General features: G+C 40.3%; 1 protein-coding gene across 1 annotated transcript in view; it reads right to left on the bottom strand.

Annotated features, from left to right (window-relative positions):
* LOC135707571 (protein phosphatase 1 regulatory subunit 16A-like) overlaps positions 1-21,210 on the bottom strand; it is a 354,713-nt gene that overhangs the window by 11,867 nt on the left and 321,636 nt on the right. Inside the window, exons 11-12 of the mRNA XM_065229442.1 lie at positions 10,566-10,629; positions 9,876-10,481 (exon numbers count right to left, since the gene is read on the bottom strand). Of these exons, the coding sequence (XP_065085514.1) occupies positions 9,876-10,481; positions 10,566-10,629 (670 nt within the window). The remainder of the gene's footprint in view (positions 1-9,875; positions 10,482-10,565; positions 10,630-21,210) is intronic.

The raw sequence follows: 21,210 nt of genomic DNA, 5'->3' as shown, positions 1-21,210 counted from the left end.
GCTATAATGGGGTACGTTAATCGATTTGCTTGAGGGAGGGCGGAAGAGGTAGAGGGAGAGAGAGAGAGAGAGAGAGAGAGAGAGAGAGAGAGAGAGAGAGAGAGAGAGAGAGAGAGAGAGAGAGAGAGAGTGAGAGAGAGAGAGAGAGAGAGAGAGAAGGATTAGTATTTTCCATTTAATTCCACTACTTTATTTGCTGTCAAGGATAAGCCAATAAAGTAGTGGAATTAAATGGAAAATACTAATCCTTCTCTCTCTCATTATACAGGTATTCCACTAAGACGCCCACATTCATCGGGATTGGTTTTAGAAATAAATTTAAAGCAGTTCTTAATTACTCCTTAAAACTGTTTTGTAATTCAAGCATAAACGTCATTAGCAATTTTTCATTAGTGTCTTGATAAAATACTTTATAAACGTGCTCTATTATTATAAAAGCAACCATAAAACCATTAGGTTTTTCATTAGAGCAAAAAGCATTTATTTTTGCTTTTTAGGCTTTTTAAAGTGCATCATAAACTCCCCAATTACTCTGTTTACAAATTGAACTTAAAAGATGGTTCCTCATAGTTAATAAAAGCCAAATTTATGACAAGGAAATCTCGAAGGATAGACGAAGTAGGATGAAAAATTCAAGTCGATTTCAGCAAAATTTACTTCTTTAGAAGAACACCATCAACGACTGACCATTTGGCGGAGAAGAGTAAAGTGAGCGGAGCCCTCGAATTCATAAAACATTGTCGAAAGTTCAAAAACACACCAGCCTTCTTTAGATCTTGCGAATAGATGACAATCGAAATAACAACCGACAGCAAACCACTGAAACTGTTAGTTAGCCGAGATTAGCTGGATTCCGATCAATAGCAGCAATTTTATTCGGTGAAAGTGGTGCACTTCTGTAACCCTCCGGAATAAGGGGATCTTTTTCGGGAACGATTGCACTTCCAGTTGTTCGAAATGCGAAATGCTGTAAAACAGTATCGCAAACTGTCTGAGTAACCAATCTCCCAATCCATCGGGAGAAAACCACCTGGAAGAACCCTGGATCCCACAGCGCAACTATCGAAAGATAAACAAACTTTGACGTTTAACTTTTTCCAGGCAACTTTAGCTCCATAAATGCTGCCATAAAACTGCAGTATGCAATCTATGAATTACTCCGTTACAAACGCAACGCAACACAATAAATGCTGCCATAAAACTGAACGGGTTAGGATCAAGCAAAATGGCTTTAGATAAATACAATTCAGTCTGCAAGTTGTCTGCATAAAAGCCATTTTAAAACCATATGCATTTGTTAAGGATTTCTTGAAAGCAAAACAACTTTTTCACAAACGACCCATGAAAATCGACTTTTTTGCCACCGTTACAATTAAACTGCTTGTTTTTTTACAATCTTCGATTTTCAATCTATAGTCCTTCAATGAAACTATATTTTAGTAAATTTAGCAATGAGCAAACCAGTGGCGTTGCTTGCCAGGGGCGGGGGGGGGGGGGGGGGCGGTCCGCCCCGGGTGCCACCCTTAGAGGGGTGACACCCAAGAGAATAATTAATACCATATACCTGATCATATACATATCCGTAAAACAGCAGTTTCAAAAGGTTGCGGGTCAACTCATATAACAATTTTGAGTACATTTGGTGAAGAGTGTAATCAACTACAGTTTGCTACACCCCTACTAAACGGTGGACGAAGCAAAGACACAAGCAACCCAGGGGCCTGGCTGGCATCCATGGTTTTGATGCTATCATTTGCTCGTGTCTTACTGCTTACAACACGATTTTCCGTCCCTTTTCACCATGTATACGTCAGACGGGCCGTATTTTGCCCGTGATGTTGCCTACTGTCAAACGTATAGGATTGATATAGGGTTGCCAGCCCCCTGGCAGTACCCGAACGAAACATAACCCCACCCATGTTATGTACAACCGACACCGCATCACTATAGACAGTCAAGTTATAGACCGGCCAACGTGAGTTGACGTATCCAAACAAACCGTCAAATCGTATGGAAAATATTCGTTTTGGATACAACATGGCAGCATATTGACAGGTCTATAAATATCAATGACATTTATATAAGGTCTGGGCCAACAGGTAGCTTGGTGGTGTTAGAAGCAAAAATATTGTAAACATTGCTGAGCACTCAAGTGACGACGTCACTCTATTCAACATTCCATACTGCGAACAGATAGTATTTTGTCACTGCCAACAGCTGTTTCGTGTAAAAAGATAAACATTGCAATGAAATACGAACACCACTAAACATTTGCACATTTCACTAACATCAATAAGCCCTTTGGCCCAGACCTTGTATAAAGGACATTACCAGAACAACATGTGAAAAGGGCATACAAGCTTTTTGTAAACAAACATTTGTAGGCCCTTTTCTCACCAACCGAGGGTCGCCCACGCAAACCAGCAATATCATCGGGAAGGGGAAAGTATCCCCTACCCGGTGATATTAAAGGTTTGCGTTGGTGTCATATGGGTGGCGATAAAAGGGCATAAGAAGGTTTGTTTACAAAAAGCTTGTATGCCCTTTTCACATGTTGTTCTGGATTAGGGGTATTCACTAGGCGCATCGTAAACATATACACTAGCGTAAAAATACCAGTGTCCATTGGAGTGTAATGGAAGTTTACGCATTTACGAGGGTGTATACGTTTACGAGCCGCTTTGTGAATACCCCTATTGTATAACTATGACCGTCTATACGCATCACTCGCATCACCCGTGCAGGAACCGAAGTCGAACAGACCTTTTTGACGTTTAATAGTCTCTCTCTATCTAGCACACATGGACCCACGCATGGTTTATTTTCCCTTCCCCCACTAGTCCGTTTCCTTCTTGCTCGCACTTCTTCGATTCAGATGGTGCAGTAGTTTGCGCCGATTGAAGGTCTGAAAGCTCTATGCAAACACCGACGACGGCCGACTTCTCTTATGAGATCGTGTTTTGCCTTTGAGTTCGTTGTGAGAGTGGGAGAAAAAATCTTTGCGCAGGCAGAGGATAAGCAAGTTTGATTCCGTGCGGAAATATTGACGACAGTTCCGATGAAGCAGAGAAAAAGTGGGAGCCATTTTCATAAAAGATCAAACGTGAACAAGTAATAACAGCAATAATCCGGTAAGCTGAACAGAATAAAGTGGGATGTAAATTTATTTGGTTTTTCATGTGCCTGATCTTTTTTCCTCAAGGACACAATGCCGCGTGGAGAGCATAAAAACAAGCGATCGAGTGGTTTTCAACAACGCAAAGCAAAACGTGCTAAACTCGAAACAGAGAAAGCATTATCTGAATCGATATTGAGATTCATGAGCAAACCGGAATCAGCACCTTCAGCTACCCATTCGAGCGATGGTGCTCAGGAAGCTGATTCTGCAGCAGCAGCAGGAGCATCACCAGCGTCGGTTTCAGGGACATTAGCAGCAGAAAACGAGGTTTGTGAAGGGACAGAGAAAAAAAATGAGAAACCAGACGGTTCTGATTCTGAAAGTGATGTAGAAAATGATGGCAATGAGAATCAAGCAGAACACTCTGTGGCTGATGATTCCAATTGCTTTTCTGATGTTTCCTATTGGAAATTACCTATGCCAGCTTACCTAAGAGTGAACATCATCAAGATGGGGAGTGCAACCTTCCAGAATAAGGATGGGCCATTTACTGTTTCATCCAGATCTGGGGAAGGCGTGAAAGGTAAGCAGCGCCAATTAACGAAAGAATGGTTCTATCTTGTGACGCCTGATGGTGACAGAGTCCTACGCACTTGGATGGTGTATTCACGTATAAGCCACAAACTGTTTTGTTTTTGCTGTAGGCTGTTTACTGTTCAAGCAACGGAAACAACCTCAAAATTTGTCACAGGTTTCGATAGCTGGTGGAAGCTTAACCCAAAAGTTCAATTCCATGAAAGATCCGAAGAGCACATTCGATGTCTGGAGAAGTGGAAAACGATGGCTACAAATCTCAAGTCTGGTTCAAATATCGATCAACATCTTATCGATCAGAGAGAGAAGGAATCTAAAAAATGGTATGATGTGCTACATCGCTTACTTGACATTACTTTGTTCCTGGCTAAGCAAAACATTGCTTTTCGGGGCCACAGGGAAGATGAGCTTTCCTCAAATAGGGGAAATTTTCTAGAGCTAGTAGAACTGATTTCTAGATATGACCCGGTTCTGAAGGAGCATTTGTTGCGGTTGAAGCATTGTGTCGATTTGGAAGTCCAGCCCCATGTTTCTTATCTCTCGCCGCAAACACAAAACGAGTTCATCGAGATGTTGGCATGTTAAAGGGAGAATTCTCTCAGATATAAGATCATCGAAATATTATGGGATTATGTTCGATAGCACCCCAGATGCATCGCACGATGACCAAATGTCTGAAATTATCAGATATGTCAAGATTGAAGATGGGAAAGTCGAAGTAAAAGAATCATTTCTCGGTTTTTTTATTCTGAAAGGGAAAAAAGCCGTTGATTTGAGCAACGATATCCTTCATCAACTTGAAGGTAATGGATTGGACTTTATGAAGTGTCGTTCACAAAGTTATGACAACGCTATAACGATGTCAGGTACACATGGAGGAGTTCAGCCATTGCTGAAGAAACAAAACAAAAAAGCGGTGTTCAACGGATGTGTAGATCACTCGTTAAACTTATGCGGCCAACACGCTTTTGCTGTGAACCCACAGTGTGTTACATTTTTTGGAACTGTCGAAGCCGTTTACTCGTTTTTTGCTGTTTCAACTCATCGATGGGACGTGCTGCTGCATCACACAGGTGTGGCGGTAAAAAGATTATCGCAAACCCGCTGGAGTGCGCATTATGAAGCGGTAAAACCAATTTACGCAAACTACGATGGGCTGATCGCTGCAATCGAAGCATTGTCTGATCCAGCTGAAAATTTGAATACCAGAGCAAGTGCACGAACCCTTCTGCCTGCGGTTTGTGACTTTACTTTTCTCTGTTATTTATACTTTTGGTGTGACGTCTTGCAAGAAGTTGATATTGCACAAAAGTACTTGCAAACGAAGGGATTGTCACTTGACAAGGTTTTGACTAAGCTAAAAGCACTCGAAATCTTTTTGACGGCTGAACGCAACAATCTTGTTGAAAACGCCATTGAGAAGGCTCTTTCCAAGTCAAAAGAGTATGGTATTGCTGTGGAGAGGAGAGTTCGTTTCAAGACAAGAAAGCCAGGTGGCCAACCGTCGAAACCCGGGCCTACGTTGGAAGAGGAAAACAGAACTGGTATGTTGGACTGCATCGATCGTTTTTATGATGAACTGCTGAAGCGATCAAAACCGGTGAAGGAGGTGGCGGACATTTTTGAAGCAATTCAAACTGAAAACTTGCTATCAGCGTCTGATTTAGAACAGAAAACGTCTGCTAATAAACTAACGACTTTCTACGACGAAGTGTCCGAAAGCGAACTGTTGTTGGAGATCCCAAGGTTTCGGAGACATCTGAAAGCAGCAGAAATAATTATGGATGATGCCAAACGATGGAGTGCACTGGATGTGCTACAGTTCATCGTCAAATGGGACTTCCAGGAAACACTTCCAAATCTCACGGTTGGTTTGAAGTTGTTTCTAACCGTGTGTATTTCCGTGGCGTCCTGTGAGCGAAGCTTTTCCAAGTTAAAGTTGATAAAAAGTTATTTACGAACAACTATGGCACAATCGCGCTTAACTGGGTTGGCTTTGTTGTCTATTGAATGCGAATACGCTAACTCCACTGACTTTGACGAAGTCATAAGACAATTTGCTGCAGTTAAGTCAAGACGTGTCAAGATTTGCTGATTTCTTGTTTTGTATTCAAATAAACGATGTTTTTGGCTTGGTAAACTAGATGTTTTATTTATGTTTTATTAAGGAAACAGTAATTTATGGTAAGTACTCATGTGCATATAAAACATGGGGTGACACCCACAAAATCCGCCCCGGGTGTCACCAGGGTACGCTACGCCACTGGAGCAAACTTTTAAATGCGAACATCATTGAAAAAAATCTCGACCAAGCTCGATCCGAAGATTCAATGTAAAATAATCAGACAAATCGACGTTTTACGACGGCGGACTTATTTTTTTTTATGTTTTCACGTACATTTCACGTAACATTTAATAAGGCACTTAAAACCAGGCCTCTTAATGAGAAGTATTGAAATAAATTTGGATATTCAACAAGATTTTTATACCATCAGTTTCTATTTTAAATATTTTGATAAGATCGGATTCATAAATCCTTTTCTATCTTGATTGATGCTTTAGCAAGCGGCTAAATTGATAGTGGATTAATCAAGCGGCTAGGGGAAATGGCTCGGAAAGGGTTTTTATTGTTGCTAAATAGCTTTTGTTGTAGCTTTCAAATGGTTCTTAATGCGTTCGTCATATAACCTTTTGCAGTAAATCAATCTTGAAGAGCTTCGAGAATACACCCTTCAGAAGCTTCTCCAGGGTGGGCCAATTAGACATATTCTAGTCTTAATGAGGTTTTGGTGGATGCTGTAATGACAAAATAGCCGTGACCAGGGTTTATGAATGTTGTTTTATAGTTGCTTTATAGTATTTCATAAAACTTAAGATGTTACTTGGGATGGGTACAATCCAAAAGTTTGCATTTTTCATAATCTTATTTTAGAAAAAAATAAATTAATAAATCGGGCAAGAACATTTTAATTTGGGTTTAGGGTAAGCGCTCCTATAGTTGCGATACGTTACACAGAAAAAAAAAGTTGTTGAATATTACATCCAAACTGCTGCAACCAGGTCAATCCATCGGTTGTGTAATATAACGTTGTACGATGTACATCGATTTTGCGAACAAAATTACATCCATTGATGTAATATTGTATCTGATTTTGGCTATTACATCATTATTTCATACATCAGCTTGAATTACATTGATCGATATTACATTTTTTTTTTGCTGTGTAGAAGGGTTAGGTTCCTATAATTGTGTATGGAGACTCCATACACAACAAACGGAACCTAACGCTTCTAATGTACCGCAATAGAGTGATGCAAAATTTGAAATTTTCGCTCCACAATACTTAAGCGATTCCAAATCGGATCCTGACTAACCTCTCAAAATTTGAACCCATTTAGTGAGAAACTGAGATGGCTCAAACCATTTGAAGTTTGTATGGGAATTACTATGGTAAAACCAAGATTTTTGTTCATGTCTATCTAATAATTCACCATATCGGTCTGCTTCAAAAGCTTTCAACTGTACTTGTAGGAAACAGCTACAACTTTGCTGAAGTCCTCTTTTTGATTAAATGCAAGGATCGAAAGTTATCAATGATCATGATTCGAAAGTTATCAATGATTATGATCATGCTCAACCAACTGCCTAGCAGGCAACATTGGTGTTTCTGGGGCGTTGAATAGGACACAAAAATCATGTCTACTATGTCACACTGCAAAATACAGTGTTGCCTACAGCGCAGCTGCTTGATCATGTCATAAGTTTACCAATCTCTTAAATAATTAATAACTTTTTCCTATCTCGTTTTACATAGAAACGATCTTCAGCAAAGTTGGAGCTGAGAAAATTTTCTATAAGAATAGCTATCGAACTGTTTCTCAACAGCTCAATATGGAAAAAGACTGGAAGGCAATGAACAAAAAATTGAGATTTCCCATAGTAATTTACATGCAAACTTCAAATGACTTGTGCGAAGTCTGTTTCTAACCAAATGAGTTGTAACTTTGGGAGGCTAATCAGGACCCAATTTGAAACCATTTAAGCACTGTGGAGCGAAAAATTCAAATTTTGCATCAGTCTAGTACCGCAACTATAGGAGCGTTTACCCTATAACATTTTTTTAAATTGTTACTTAAAACAAATAAAAACAAAATTGTTTATTTTTCCCAGAAAGTAATAATTGTTTACAACATTTTTGTAAAAAATTTCTAGGGCTCCATTCTGAAAATTTTACATGATCCGAAGTGGTCGAATTTTAGCAAAAAAAAAAATGAATCATTGTCCATAGCACACAACGCAGTTTCATACAAATCGGAGAAGGTCGATCCCAAATTAAATTTTCATTCGCCATTTTACCTGGAACTGCTCTATTCACCTTCGTCTGCCCGTCGCTGGTTACGCTTATGAATGCAAATGATCAGCTAAAAAAAAAAGAAAGGCATATGTCCAGAGGGGGCAAACCCACGCTTCCTACGCCAATGCCCGCAGCGATCGAGACTTCAAGCATAATTCCTCAAAGCATCCAAAGCAATAGCCTGATTTGGATAGAGATACAGATCTAAAAACCTCAAATTAATGCTGGACTAAAACGCAATGGAAACACCATCTAAATTAACAATCACAAAGTCAAGAATTATCCTCTTATAAGTCCAAAAACTCACTCATGTGGTTACATAATTATCGCAACCACCAGCTGGCAACGGACACAGCAAGTGAGAGCCCATCCCTCCCCTAATTGATAGTCAAGTGACACATCCCGGGTGTGGCGGACATGGGGGACACATGGGGAAGAAAGAGGTAACCCCACCATACCCTCATTAAACATAAACAAGCCACCCGGGACGTGTCCAAACAAATGATGTCCAATGGGTGCATGTAGCAATGTTGAGCGGAGCTGAAAAGCTATGTAAATTTTCCACACGTTGACCACCGCCAGTACCCGAGCAAAGGTGGATATCAAATTGAAATCAAAATATGCTGTTATGATGTAACTTATTTTGAATACCCAAGTTGATCTCATGTTGGTTAACACAGCAAAAATGAGAGCAAAATTTTACACTGTTGAATCAAGACTAATCCTGCTTTCAAATGAAATCAAATTGATTACTGATTTTGTATTATTAAACTGAATACGGGTCTGGCGTTAAACAGTAATCGTTCCCCCTTATTCTGCGCCGCGAGTGAGGTGAAGTAACTCGCTGTCACTGGTGAGGTGACTCTCCGTGCTAACCAAATAGAAAGTCTCCTCACTCGCGGCGCAGAATAAGGGTGGTTAGTTCAACGATAGATGAACATACATTACATTTTCAGCAAGACAAAATGAGATTTCATTTTGTTACCCGACTTTGCTCGGGTACCTATCAGAGAAGAACAACAGAGGACAAGACCAAGCTCCTTTACATATGCACAAGAGCCCCCCTCCTGATGGTGACGGTCGGGACGTCGAAAATCCATGTTGAAAATATTTTAATGGACACCGACCGACTGACTGGACGCTTCCCACGTGGGCACCAACTACAACATAACCTAGAAGACAGTCTGTTCCAACGGTCCTCAGGCTTCCGGGCGGAGTTCGGTTGGAATTTTATAATATTCAATAGAGCAACACACAATAGGACAGACTGATTTTGCAACCCATTCTTTCCCATGGGATTGAACGTATCTAATACATATAATAACGTTAACACACAAGTTATTTTGATTGAAATTTACGAGCAGCAGCAGCAGCAGCAGCAGGGAAATAGCTGACAGCAATGAAAACAAACCAGAAAGGAATATAGATAAAATGTTCATAAATTTATAGCGAAAAAGAAGGTATCAAATGAAAGCGGGCAAGAACAAAGAAACGTCTACATCACAGAGAGGGTTGGATAGAGGGAAGGGCACATGTCATGCAAAAAGCAACAGAACAAACTCTAATAATAATATACCTAGTATGTCCCTAGTACCCATATAGGAAAAATTGCGCAGGATAGGGAAAGGATGATGATTCTGCGGCGGGACGAGATTCCAGCAGAAAATTTCGCCCACACAACGACAGACCGATAGGCTAGATAGCATAGATAGACTACAGGATCGAATGATGGCGATAGAAGCGATAAAGCATAACATTCTACTAACTCGCATCGGACTTCTCGCCGGGTAAGGTCTTCCGGTACTCACCCACTAGGACTGTCACCTGGACGTTGATCTTGCCGTTCTCGTTGTTGGAGGTGGAGTACACTTCCGTCGCCGTGGCCGTCGCCGCCGGTGCCGCTGCCGTCGTCGTCGCCGCGGCATTTGGAATGTTCGATTGTTGATTGTTACTACTATTACTACTACTGACTAGATTACCATTGACTGAGGATGGAGAGGAGGATGATAAGGCTAGTATCTTGTTGTTGTTGTTGTTGTTGATGTTGAGGCTGTTGTTGTTGTTGTTCAGCATCTTTCCGCCACTGGTTTCGCTCACGTAGGAATCATTGTCCTTGCCCTCGGGCGATCGGCGGTCGTACTGGTTGAGCGACGGCGGTTGCGAAGAATACGCCGACGAGGTGGTGGATGATGGGTTCGTAGCGGGACCGTAGTTGTGGTCTTTACTGCTAATGTTGTTGTTGTTGTTATTGTTGTTGTTCAGGTTATTGTTGTAACGAGTATTGTTATTCAGTCCGTTATTCAACGCCACATTCGTCGTGCAGTCACCACTGTTGATGCTATTGTTATTTACAGAGTTTAGATGACCATTGTTGGTGTTCTTGGTGTTGGTGTTGTTGTTGTTATTGACGACGGCTGTGAAATGGAGGGAAGAGGAATTGAGGGGATTGGATTGATTAGAAAAACGTGAACATCGGATGATTTGGTTATTGATATCACCGTTTGTCGTTGAGCTGTTGTTGGTGCTGGTGTTCGACGTCGGTCCATCCGGTGTCGTGTAGCCCTGGAAGAGACGATAAAGATGAAATGGAAAGGGTTAGGGACTTGATTTGACTCAGATATACATAGGAAGTAAATACATATATAGATTGGCAGAAATTTGAAAAAGTTTTCGTAAGATTAGAACTATTGAGTAGTTCCACGCTAAATGATGAATCGATAAAACTTGACCTTCTCCTATTTACATGAAACTTTACATACTTTTTTTTTTATGGACAATCATTAACATTTCTTTTTCTAAAATTCGGCCATTTTACTTCTTGTGGTTTTGGTTTGTATATACTTTCATCTCTGCTTTTGGATCTTGTATTTTTTTATTCAAAATGACATCTTAGACAAAGCTGTACACGGTGAATGAAAACGACCCGAATTTGAGTTTAGTTAACTCATAAATCACATAGAGCGCAGGAACTTAGCGATGAGAAAATTTGTCTAATGTTTTTCCAGGTTTTTCCAGGTTTTTCCAGGAAAAAATCCCGAATATGAGAAAAGTAAAAATTGGTTTCACACAGTCTTTTTGGTACTACTTCTACACTGAGAAAAAAATTCGTGCGTTTTCCCATTTTTCTGGAAGACTTTTAAAGTTTTCCACAGGAAATCATTAGAGTATTTACTCACCGTTGAGTTCCTGCACTTTTGGCGATTATGAGTGAACTAAACTCAAATTTGTGTCGTTCTCATCCGCCGTATAGAGAACAACAAAGTGTTTATGGGAAAACACACACTGCACACTAAGATTTTGCTTCCGTGTTCGGTAAATTTTACCGAAATCAGAACAGCTGAACGTTCGGTAAAACTTTGACCTTCATTTTAAAGGCTATTGAATTTGAAAATGGTTTGAACCTTGTTTAAATGATAAAATTTTGTCATTTTAGTGGAGATTTAGTTTCAAATAGGTGAAAAGCAAATGAATTGAATTGCATAAATTTTACCGAACGGTTCAGCTGTTCATATTTCGGTAAAAATTACCAAAATCGTCGATAATGTGTGTACGCGGTATTTTTTTTTTTAGTAATTTTGAGCAAAATTTAAAATGTAGTGTTAAATACTCAAACATCTCAAAATCTCCGAGTTCAATTTTTAAAGTTGTTTATAAAAAAAAAACTAATGAGAAATTAAAACTTGTTGAATATTGAAAACCATAAACACATTTTTTTTTTACCGAGTCCTTTATTTTCTTAGGCACAATCGAATAAACTTTACAGAGCCGACGATTCTTGTTTATTATACAAAACATCGTAAAACAATAGTCAAAAGGTACAGCACAACAAACGCTTTATAGCGGTGCCGGTGGTGTAGTGGTAAGCGTGATTACCTCTCACCCCAGCAGGCCTGTGTTCAATCCCAGTCGGCGCCGCCGGGATGTTCTGAGGCATAACATCTCTGATCACGGGAAGTAAAGCCGTTGGTCCCCGGTTCATGAGTTGATGGGTCGATAGGTAGGGTCCAGGTGTGGGAGCTGGCGTCGGTAGCATTGGTGCTCAGCACGGAAAACAAGATCGACGGAAAACAAATCAAGGAAAAAAATAATAAGCTATAACAAGCCTTCTCCATCAGAACGGGATCCGCTTCCAGTCCACACTGGGCCAGTAATGCAATCTAGCGGAGCAAAATTAATAACTCCGAAACAAAGCATTTTCGCGACTTAGTGTCTTGGGCAAAGCTTCTCATCATAATAAGGACCATCTATTGACATAAATAGTTCAAAACACTTCTGCAAAGATGGCGCTACAATCTAGCTTCTTTCTCTGAAATTTGGAGACGTGATGTCTTCGGCAGAGTTGTTTATCTTGACAAAATAAATAACTCTTTTGAAGAAATAAAATTTCTAACATTTTCCATGTATTTGCATAAGAGAAAAATATAACATTATATGGTTGTGAGCAAAAAAAAAAACCGAAACAGAAAATCAAAACAAAAACATATTTTCAACATGTTTTCTTTAACTCTATATAACTCGAAACCAGTAAGCTGTGGAAATTTTACGTCTTAAAAAAGAGTTGTTTATTTTGTCAAGATAAACAACTTTGCCCAAGACATCAAGTCCCCAAAACGTCAGAGAAAGAAGTTAGATTGTGGCGCCATCTTTGCGGAAGAGTTTTGAACTATTTGTGTATGTCAATAGCTGGTCCTTATTATGATGAGACACTTTTCACAAGACACCAAGTCGCGGAAATGCTTCGTTTCGGAGTTATTAATTTTGCTCCGCTAGATTGCATTCCTGGCCCAGTGTACAGTGGTTTCATTGTATGGCAGTATCACCAACGGGGAGCAAAGCGCTTCCATTGCACTCACACACTCATCACGAAACGGTTGCTTTTCAAGGTCGACGATCCATCGGCCGAAAGAACTGCACATGAAGAACAATGAGCACCACACGATCGCGTGATACAAATCAAGAGGAATGTCTGCTCGTTTCGACAGCTTAGAGAGCACGCCCAAGAAGATTTTGTTTTTCAAAATTCAACCCTCAAAATTATTTCAAAACCAACATTAACCACTATGATAAAAGTTAACTATTCTCACGGCAAAGGGTACACCAAACGTCTCAAAAATGCGAAACTGTTTACGTACGGTTTGTTGGTTTAGTTGGTTTAGCGCTGCAACCCAGGCTGGACCTGCATATCTCAGTATCAACGTAACTACACTAGCCAGGAGCCGTCTCTTGCTACTGCTTGGTCCCGAGATGTTCGGCATGATTCTGGTTACCGCTTTGATGGCCTTCGCCGCCTTCTCGCAGGCGTATTCGACGTGGCTATTGAAGACAGATCATCACTCCCAGGTATTTCAACACGCGCTTCGAGGCTATGGCTGACCAATGACATGTCGCTCCATGCATCCAGTTTACAATCATGTCGATCGCCTCACATTTCCATCTATTCCAGCGTCTTGCATGTAACTTTAAGACGATTTCGTTCGCAAAGCCAACGTCTCAACTCTTTTGGGTAGCTTCAGCATTAGCACGCCGTTGTACATCCCGTTCCAAAGCGTTGGACCAAGGATGGAGCTTGGTGGAATTCCCACCGTAATCCTAATCGATCTCTGCCTCGTAGACCAGAACTCGGTTCTGGAAGTAGCTCCTTAGAATCCTGTACAGGTAGTCCGGGACCCTCATTTTATGCAGCGCTTCGACAATGGCCCCTCAGCTGGCGCTTTTGAACGCATTCTAGACGTCGATCGTTATCATGGCGTAATATCTATCTCCTCTCCGCTTCTGTTTCGACGCCTTCTCGGCTCTCTCGACCACAGTCTGAATTGCGTCCACCGTTGATCTTCCTTGTCGGAATCCGAACTGACTCTCCGAAAATCCGTGCTCACTCACCGTGAATTTCGTTAGCCTTTTTAGGATGATCCTCTCCAAGAGTTTTCCGAGTGTATCCAGCAGGCACTGCTACGAGTTCCTCCGTTGGTGACTTCGCGGTTATCTCCGTCTCCGTCTCCGTACGGTGTAGGTGGCCAGTTCATTGACCGTACTTCGGAAACAGTCCTTCCACGATGACTTTCAGCTTCTCTGGGCACAATTTCAGCGGGTATCGTTTGACCTCTGATCTTCACCGTCACGACACGGTGTGCGTCGTCCCAGAGGTTGGCAGCAGCGTCTCGACACAGCTCCTGGAAACAGTTTGACTTGCTCTGCTTTAACATTCCTCTCTGTATGCTTCTGTTCTTGCTATCTGATCACGTCTTCGTAATTGCTTCGTTCCACCGGTAAGCTGGACGCCGTCAGTTATTTGGCTTGGTCGTGTCACATGCTCTCACTAACCATTCTGTCAACTCGTCTTCCACTTCAGGTCGCAAGTTCTCGTCCTCCGTACTGCTGCAGGATTCCGTTGGCTGGTGCAAGCCTGATGGTCACTATGGGTATATCCTTCGTACACTCTCCAATTCATGTGTGTCAACAGCGATGGACTGCATCAAGTGACGTCGATAATGGATTCCCGGCCATCTCTGCGAAAAATGCTGGTGATGCCTTCATTGAACAGCCTAATTTCCAGTATCGGATGCGTGTATGCTCGCGTTAGAGACTTTGTCTGAAAATATCGATTCTATTGAATCACGTGTATGAGCGAGCGTAGAGACTTTGGCAAGTGAGCGGTGTTCTTCCATCACAAGGACATGGAATAACTTTTGCAAGGGTTTCTTCAGTAAGCGGGCACGTTCTTGAGGAGATACTCCTGTCGGGCCAGTTTCTCCAGTATCAGCTTGTCCAGCTGGAGTGCCTCTGAAACAACGTCTTGTTAAGGATGGTTAGGATCTGGGATAGGATTCCACTCTCGATTCCACTGCTCGTTTTGTTTCTACAAAACAAAACATTTTTGAACTGTCAAATTAAGCGGGTTGCCAAACATACCATTATACGAACAAACAAATTCAGTCTGATGACTGACACTCTCGGCACTGTCGTCACAGCTGCGGCACACATGAGGCACACCATGAGAAAAATGTTGGCGCAAAATACGTGTGTAGAGTGACCACTAGGGTGCTTCATTCTGAAAAAAGTGATGAATTTCTGATGGGCCACCCTCCAGTTCGATTCATAGCCCCAAAATATGAACCTGTGCAAAAATTGGTAAAGATTGATGAAGGTTTAGAGGTCGCGCCAATGATTTGAAATTTGTATGGGAATTACTATGGAAGAATTTAAAAAATCGCTTATATCGCTATAACTTTGCTTCTACTTGTCCAAATGTCGAAAAAATTTAGTATGTTATTGCTATGGCAATAAACAAAAAGCCTACAGTTGCTACGCTCAGTTTTGCAGCGTATCAAGAATTATAAAAATGTGAAAAAATGGCAAAATAGGGTAAATTGACAGATGAATATGTACAAGGCAACAACGCCAATTTCATCGCAACAACAACAGGCTTGTTGATCATTGTCATGACAACCACATATTTTTTTTTTCAACGTTTGGACAACTACAACCAAAGTTAGAGCAATGTAAACGAAAATCAATAATTTCCCATACTAATTCACCAAAATCTCCATACAAAATCCAAATCATTGGCGCGACCTCTAAACCTTCATCAATCTTTACCATTTTTTGCACAGGTTCATATTTTGGGGCTATGAATCGAACTGGAGGGTGGCCTATCAAAAATTCATCACTTTTTTCAAAATGAAACACCCTAGTGACCACCCCTTGGTATTCCCTTACAATACGCTATGAATTATCTATAGCACGCTCTTTGATTCACCCAACAATTCTTAGGCAGATAAATAATGATGATTGCAAGAACAATGTTTGAAACTCTCCTTAATATTTATTTTAAAATTTACCTTAAAACTTCGTTGGAAATTTCCTTGAAACTTCTGTGAAATACAACGAGTACTTTTTCATTGAATTATTTTCAGAATTCCCTTTGGATTCTCGTTTTCTCTTGGAATTTTCCTTAAAAGTACCTTTGAGTTCTCCTTACATATCCCTTAGAAAAGTCTCCTCACAATTTTACTCAGAACTCTTTTTGAATTCTGTTTGGAATTACCTTGGAATGCTCCACAGAATTCTCTTTTAAATTTACTTTGATTCCTACTCAGTATTCCCTTTAAATTCTACTTAGAATTACCTTGGAATTCTCCTTACGTTTCACCTGGAGTGTGGAGTTCCTTAGAACAAATTTGTAAGGAATTCTTCCTCGGATATTTTTCTCTGAATTCCATTGAAATTATTCCTAGAGACGTTGAAATTCAAATCAAATTTATTCATTAGCTTATGGAGTTTAGCTTTTACAATTATTTTCCAAGGCCTTTAATTTATTTGAAATCACGGTTCTTCTCTGAATTCATTCTATGACCGTAGTCTTGACTATTTATTTTCGTTCTAGATTTTTGAAAAAAAGTTTCCAAGTTTGATTAAATTGAGTCCAAAATTTCCAAAAATAGTTGTTTCAAAGTTTGTAGAAAGTATCCGTATTCCAGAACGTTAAAAAAACACAAAGCAAGCTTAAGAATTTATGTTGTCACTGGAGAAAAATCCACTCCGGAATTGTTACATTCAAAGAGTAAAAAATATCTAACGAGGAAGATAAAGTTGTTTGTATTGTATAATAAAATATAATATTCTCAAAAATTTGCTTGATATAGAAATTTGAAAATTCGCTGAGAAATTCAGATTTTTCCAGGTTAAATAAAATTCCAGGTTTTCCATGCTTTATAAACACTCCATTTTGACAGTACGATTGGAACGAATGTTTACATATCAAGCTGAAGCATTAGGTCCTAAGTAACATTGATCGATTCTCTTCATCGACTATCTCTTTCGTTAATAACTTGGAAACAGAACCGTTTCTTGGCGTATGGCGTATACAATGCTAGATAATAGCTTGTTTCATCGATCTGTGTGCTAGCTGGGAATGTGGAGGAGAATGGAAAGAGAAATTCGATGGAGAGAATATGTCAATGCTACTTAGGACCTAATGCATTGTTCAGCTTGATATGGCTACACTTTTCTGAAAGACTTTACGTTAGAGAAGGCGTATTCCCTATGACGAATTTATTTTGATTGTGTAACGACATAGTGTTAGATTTTAAACGCTTATAACTTGGCCATTTATTGGTGGATTTAAATTCTGTTCACACCATTTGATTCAGAATAGACGTAAGATTGGTTTGATATAAAGATTATAGTAATTTATCATTAGTAAACTATTGAAAGTTGATCAAAATTTTAGGCCGCAATCAACCAATCACGAGCTTGCTTGCTATGACTATCGAGAGAACAGAGAGAGACGACCTGTTGCAAGGTTATAAAATAGATTACCTGTTTGTTTTGCTTCAGATCATCTGGGGATGTGACGGTTGTCACATAATTAGACGCTGTACACGGACCATTTGATTAATATTAGCTTCATAATTCAACAGACATTGACAACTTCTCCGAGTCTTCTTACTATTAACAAGGCATAAACAATAACAAGGACTGAAATGTATTCCTTTGATTACTGAAAAATCCATTTCCCATAGCTTGAAGATTTCATCACTAGAGTTCGGAGGTAGATCTTATACCAGTAACGGCCCACGAAAAGGTGATCTACCAGCGTTACTGGTTATTAATATGAAACAATTTATTTGACGTTAAATTTATTGAATTACAGCGTTCGCTATTTGATAGATTTTTGTTTGGACACTGATAAAGGACAAATTCAAATAATAGCATCCTCCACCCAAAAGCGGTGGCTTGTCTGAAGAATTCCAAAGTGGAATTTTTCACACACGGCATACCGAGCGACAAGCCGTTTAAGGTAATCATCCGAGGCCTACCGAATTTCGAAACGAATGTGATCGAAGCTGAAATTAAAGACCGGTACAAGCTGGCCCCCATCGCCGTCTTCCGGATCAAGCCAGGATTACCTGGTTGAAAGAACCGGAGATCTAGCTAGGAAACATGAAATGGCCGATCTGAACAAGAAGATTGCTTCCTGAATGGTCTCTTGAACGAATGTTTCGGGCGTCTCGTCCAGAATCTGGAACATTCTGGAAGGTTGCCAAAGTCCTAAAGACGCACCCCAAACCCAAACCCGTCAAAGGAAGGATGTCTCGCGAAATAACAAACAAGCTCCAACGATGCCCTGACGCCTTTGCTGATTATGCCACCACGTGGAAAATCAAAATCAATGCCTCAAAAACTCAACCAATCTTGTTCCTCACCAGGTAATCCCCCATCTTGAACTGTAATCATGGATGGCACAAAGGTTGAGTGGTCTGCCGAAGTAACCTATCTCGGGATCAGTGATGCAAAATATCATGAAACTCACGTGACACTCGTCTTCGCATCAACCGACTATCGCTGACAGAACGTTTTGTCACGCAGTGAGAGGTAGAGCCATGGCAAACAACAATCACCAGTAATGGTCGCTGTTCACAAGCAAATCGCTACACTCGCTGCTGATGATGAAAAGCACAACGAAAACAGTGAAGTCTTCTGCAGTACGATCATGAGAAAAAGCGAAACGACAGAAGAAAATGAAAACAATGCCTTCGCATTCCAAGTTCGTCTCGGCAGGCGCGAGTGTGTGAGTTACAAACAAGGCAGGCAACATTAAACGGAAGCTGTTGGGCTCACTCATCAACACACTCACATAAGCAAGCAAAGCAGCAACTGCTTCAAAACGAGCACAGATGAGTGTCTTGATTGTCAGGAATGACCAGATCGGTGATGGATCACAACCGAAGACGACATTCACCAGTTGCTTTTTACTTCTTTCGTCAACTTGATGGATGGTCATGGAGAGAGCTTCGATCAGTACATTGATAGGAATGTACAAAGCGTTACTACCATCAGCTGTTTGACGATCGTGATTGTTTTTTTTTTTTTATAATTACTTTATTTGTACAGGCTCAATCGAATAAACTTTACAGAGCCGAGTTATCCTTTGCGTTATACATTATTACTGTCTTAAATTTAAAGTTAAAGGAACTGGACCGAGTACTCGCGGTTGTCTCGAGGTTAGTGGAGATTTTCAATTTTTTGGATGGGAAAAGGGAAGAAGGAGGTTTGAAATGTGGTTTACGATACAACTATTTAATTAATCCTAAAGCATGAAATTATTTCTATTCATCTTGAAAACAAACATTGAAAAAAAAAACCCACACGTACAGAATACAAAAGTAAACACAAGGTTAATCAAACTTACAATCTAAGGTTAATATCCTTAAAGTAAACATATATGAGTTTCATAAACTCCAGATCGCGTCTAGCCAAAATATCCCGAACTGGAACATTAGGTTGTCTACCTCGAGCCCGAAGGGAATCATAAAAATGTGATCTGACTCCACGATACTCCGCACAAGACCAAAGGATGTGATCAGCGTCCTGGTAACCTTGTCCACATTCACAGAGATTGCTGTCTCCCAACCCCACACGGAACAAGTGAGCGTTTAGAAAATAGTGATTGGACATGAGACGAGACATCACGCGTATGAAGTCTCGACTCAAGTCCAACCCTTTGAACCATGCAAACTTCGACACCTATCGATCGTGATTGTGATAGGTCGCAACTCTGCTCGGGATGTTGTTCGATAAAAAGCTCCTCTTCCGTTCGCATGTAGAGAAGACTGTAGTCAAGTGTTTTGCCTTGGTTAGGTGTCTGTATCCGCTGATTTGCCGCAGATCCCGCCTCTAAAGCTGGGTTTAGACTAGGCAAGTCAAATGATCAACTCTGTTGAATTCACTTGACTTGAAAAGTTGAGCCTGGTTCAACTTTTTTCAATTCAAGTGAGTTGATCGAGTCAGTTGAATGGCATGGTTTACACGTTCCATTCGCGTTCAAGTCAGTTGAATTCAACTGACTTGATCAATTGACTTGCACTGTCTAAACCCAGCTTAAAGGGTGAACAAACTGGCTGTCTACACACAAATTATAGCACCTGCGATCTTCTACGCAGCTCCGGTGTGGGAATCATGTGCTCAGACTCGCAGGAACAAGATACAGGTAGCTCAGAATAGAGTATTAAGGATGATCCTCGATCGTCCTTTCGACACTAGAATAACGGACCTCCACCAAGAGGCGGACATTCCCAGAATATATTCAAAAATTGACGAAATTAGGAACAAATTTATACAAAAATGTACCCAATCTGACCATGCTTTGATAAGCAATTTGTATATGTACATAGTAGATAAGTTTAGTTGTAGGTTATACATAGTAGTTATAAGTAGTTTTTCCTTCTTTAATTTAATTTAAAAACAAACCAATCCCACCACCAAGGTGGTCATTCTCCAAATATGTCTATTATGACAAAGCACTATTGGAACTAATTTTAAATTTGCTTTAGACTAAAGTTGAAAAGAAAATTCTACGTCACTTGAACTCAAACATGTAGAGTATGAACAAACTAAATGCAAGAAATAAAGATCATTTAACAACAAACAAACAACCAACATCAAGTACCGTACGAAGTGGAAATGATTTCCATATAATTAATATTGTCTATGCTTCATCGGCAAATAATGCTAGATAGAGCTGAAATTAGGGCGTAACAGCTTTTGTAAACGATTACTTCTATCGATCGTTGATTTCTAAGAGTTCAAGGCACGCCCACGCAAACCAACATAATCATTGGGTAGATGAAGGGAAGTCTTCCTCTACGCGATGGTGATGTTGGTTCGTGTGGGCAAGCTTTGACTCTCTAGAAATCATATAGAGAAGTCATTGCTTACAAAAGCTGTTACTTCCTCAGTCCAGCTCTATCTAGAATGAACAATTTCAAATTCACACCTTCTAAAAAAACACGTTTAAACCAACAACAAAAAAAACCTTTCTAAAACAGTCACAATGGCAGTAAAACATTCCAGAAACGACGCAAAAAGAATAATTCCCCGTCACAAACGGCATACCATCAGAAACAACCTTTCAATTTGTTTTGACCCTCATTTACGACTCAGCAGTTTCTGCTCTGGCACACCCACCCGATAGCGCAGTCCAACGATGGTATCCTTGTCCAGCTTGTCCCACTTCTTGTCCCGCACCTTTTCCAGGTAGAACACTCGCTTCATTTTCTTCGGCTGAATTTTCGGGCCGTCCGTTGCGACACTCACTAACTTCACTATTTATCACTGTCACTGAAAACCGCTCCCGGCCTACTT

Source organism: Ochlerotatus camptorhynchus, unplaced genomic scaffold, assembly GCF_037179485.1.
Source record: "Ochlerotatus camptorhynchus isolate MF236.1 unplaced genomic scaffold, CSIRO-AGI_Acam_v1.1 ptg000314l, whole genome shotgun sequence".
NCBI lineage: Eukaryota > Metazoa > Arthropoda > Insecta > Diptera > Culicidae > Ochlerotatus > Ochlerotatus camptorhynchus.
This window is presented reverse-complemented; position numbering and strand designations above follow the sequence as displayed.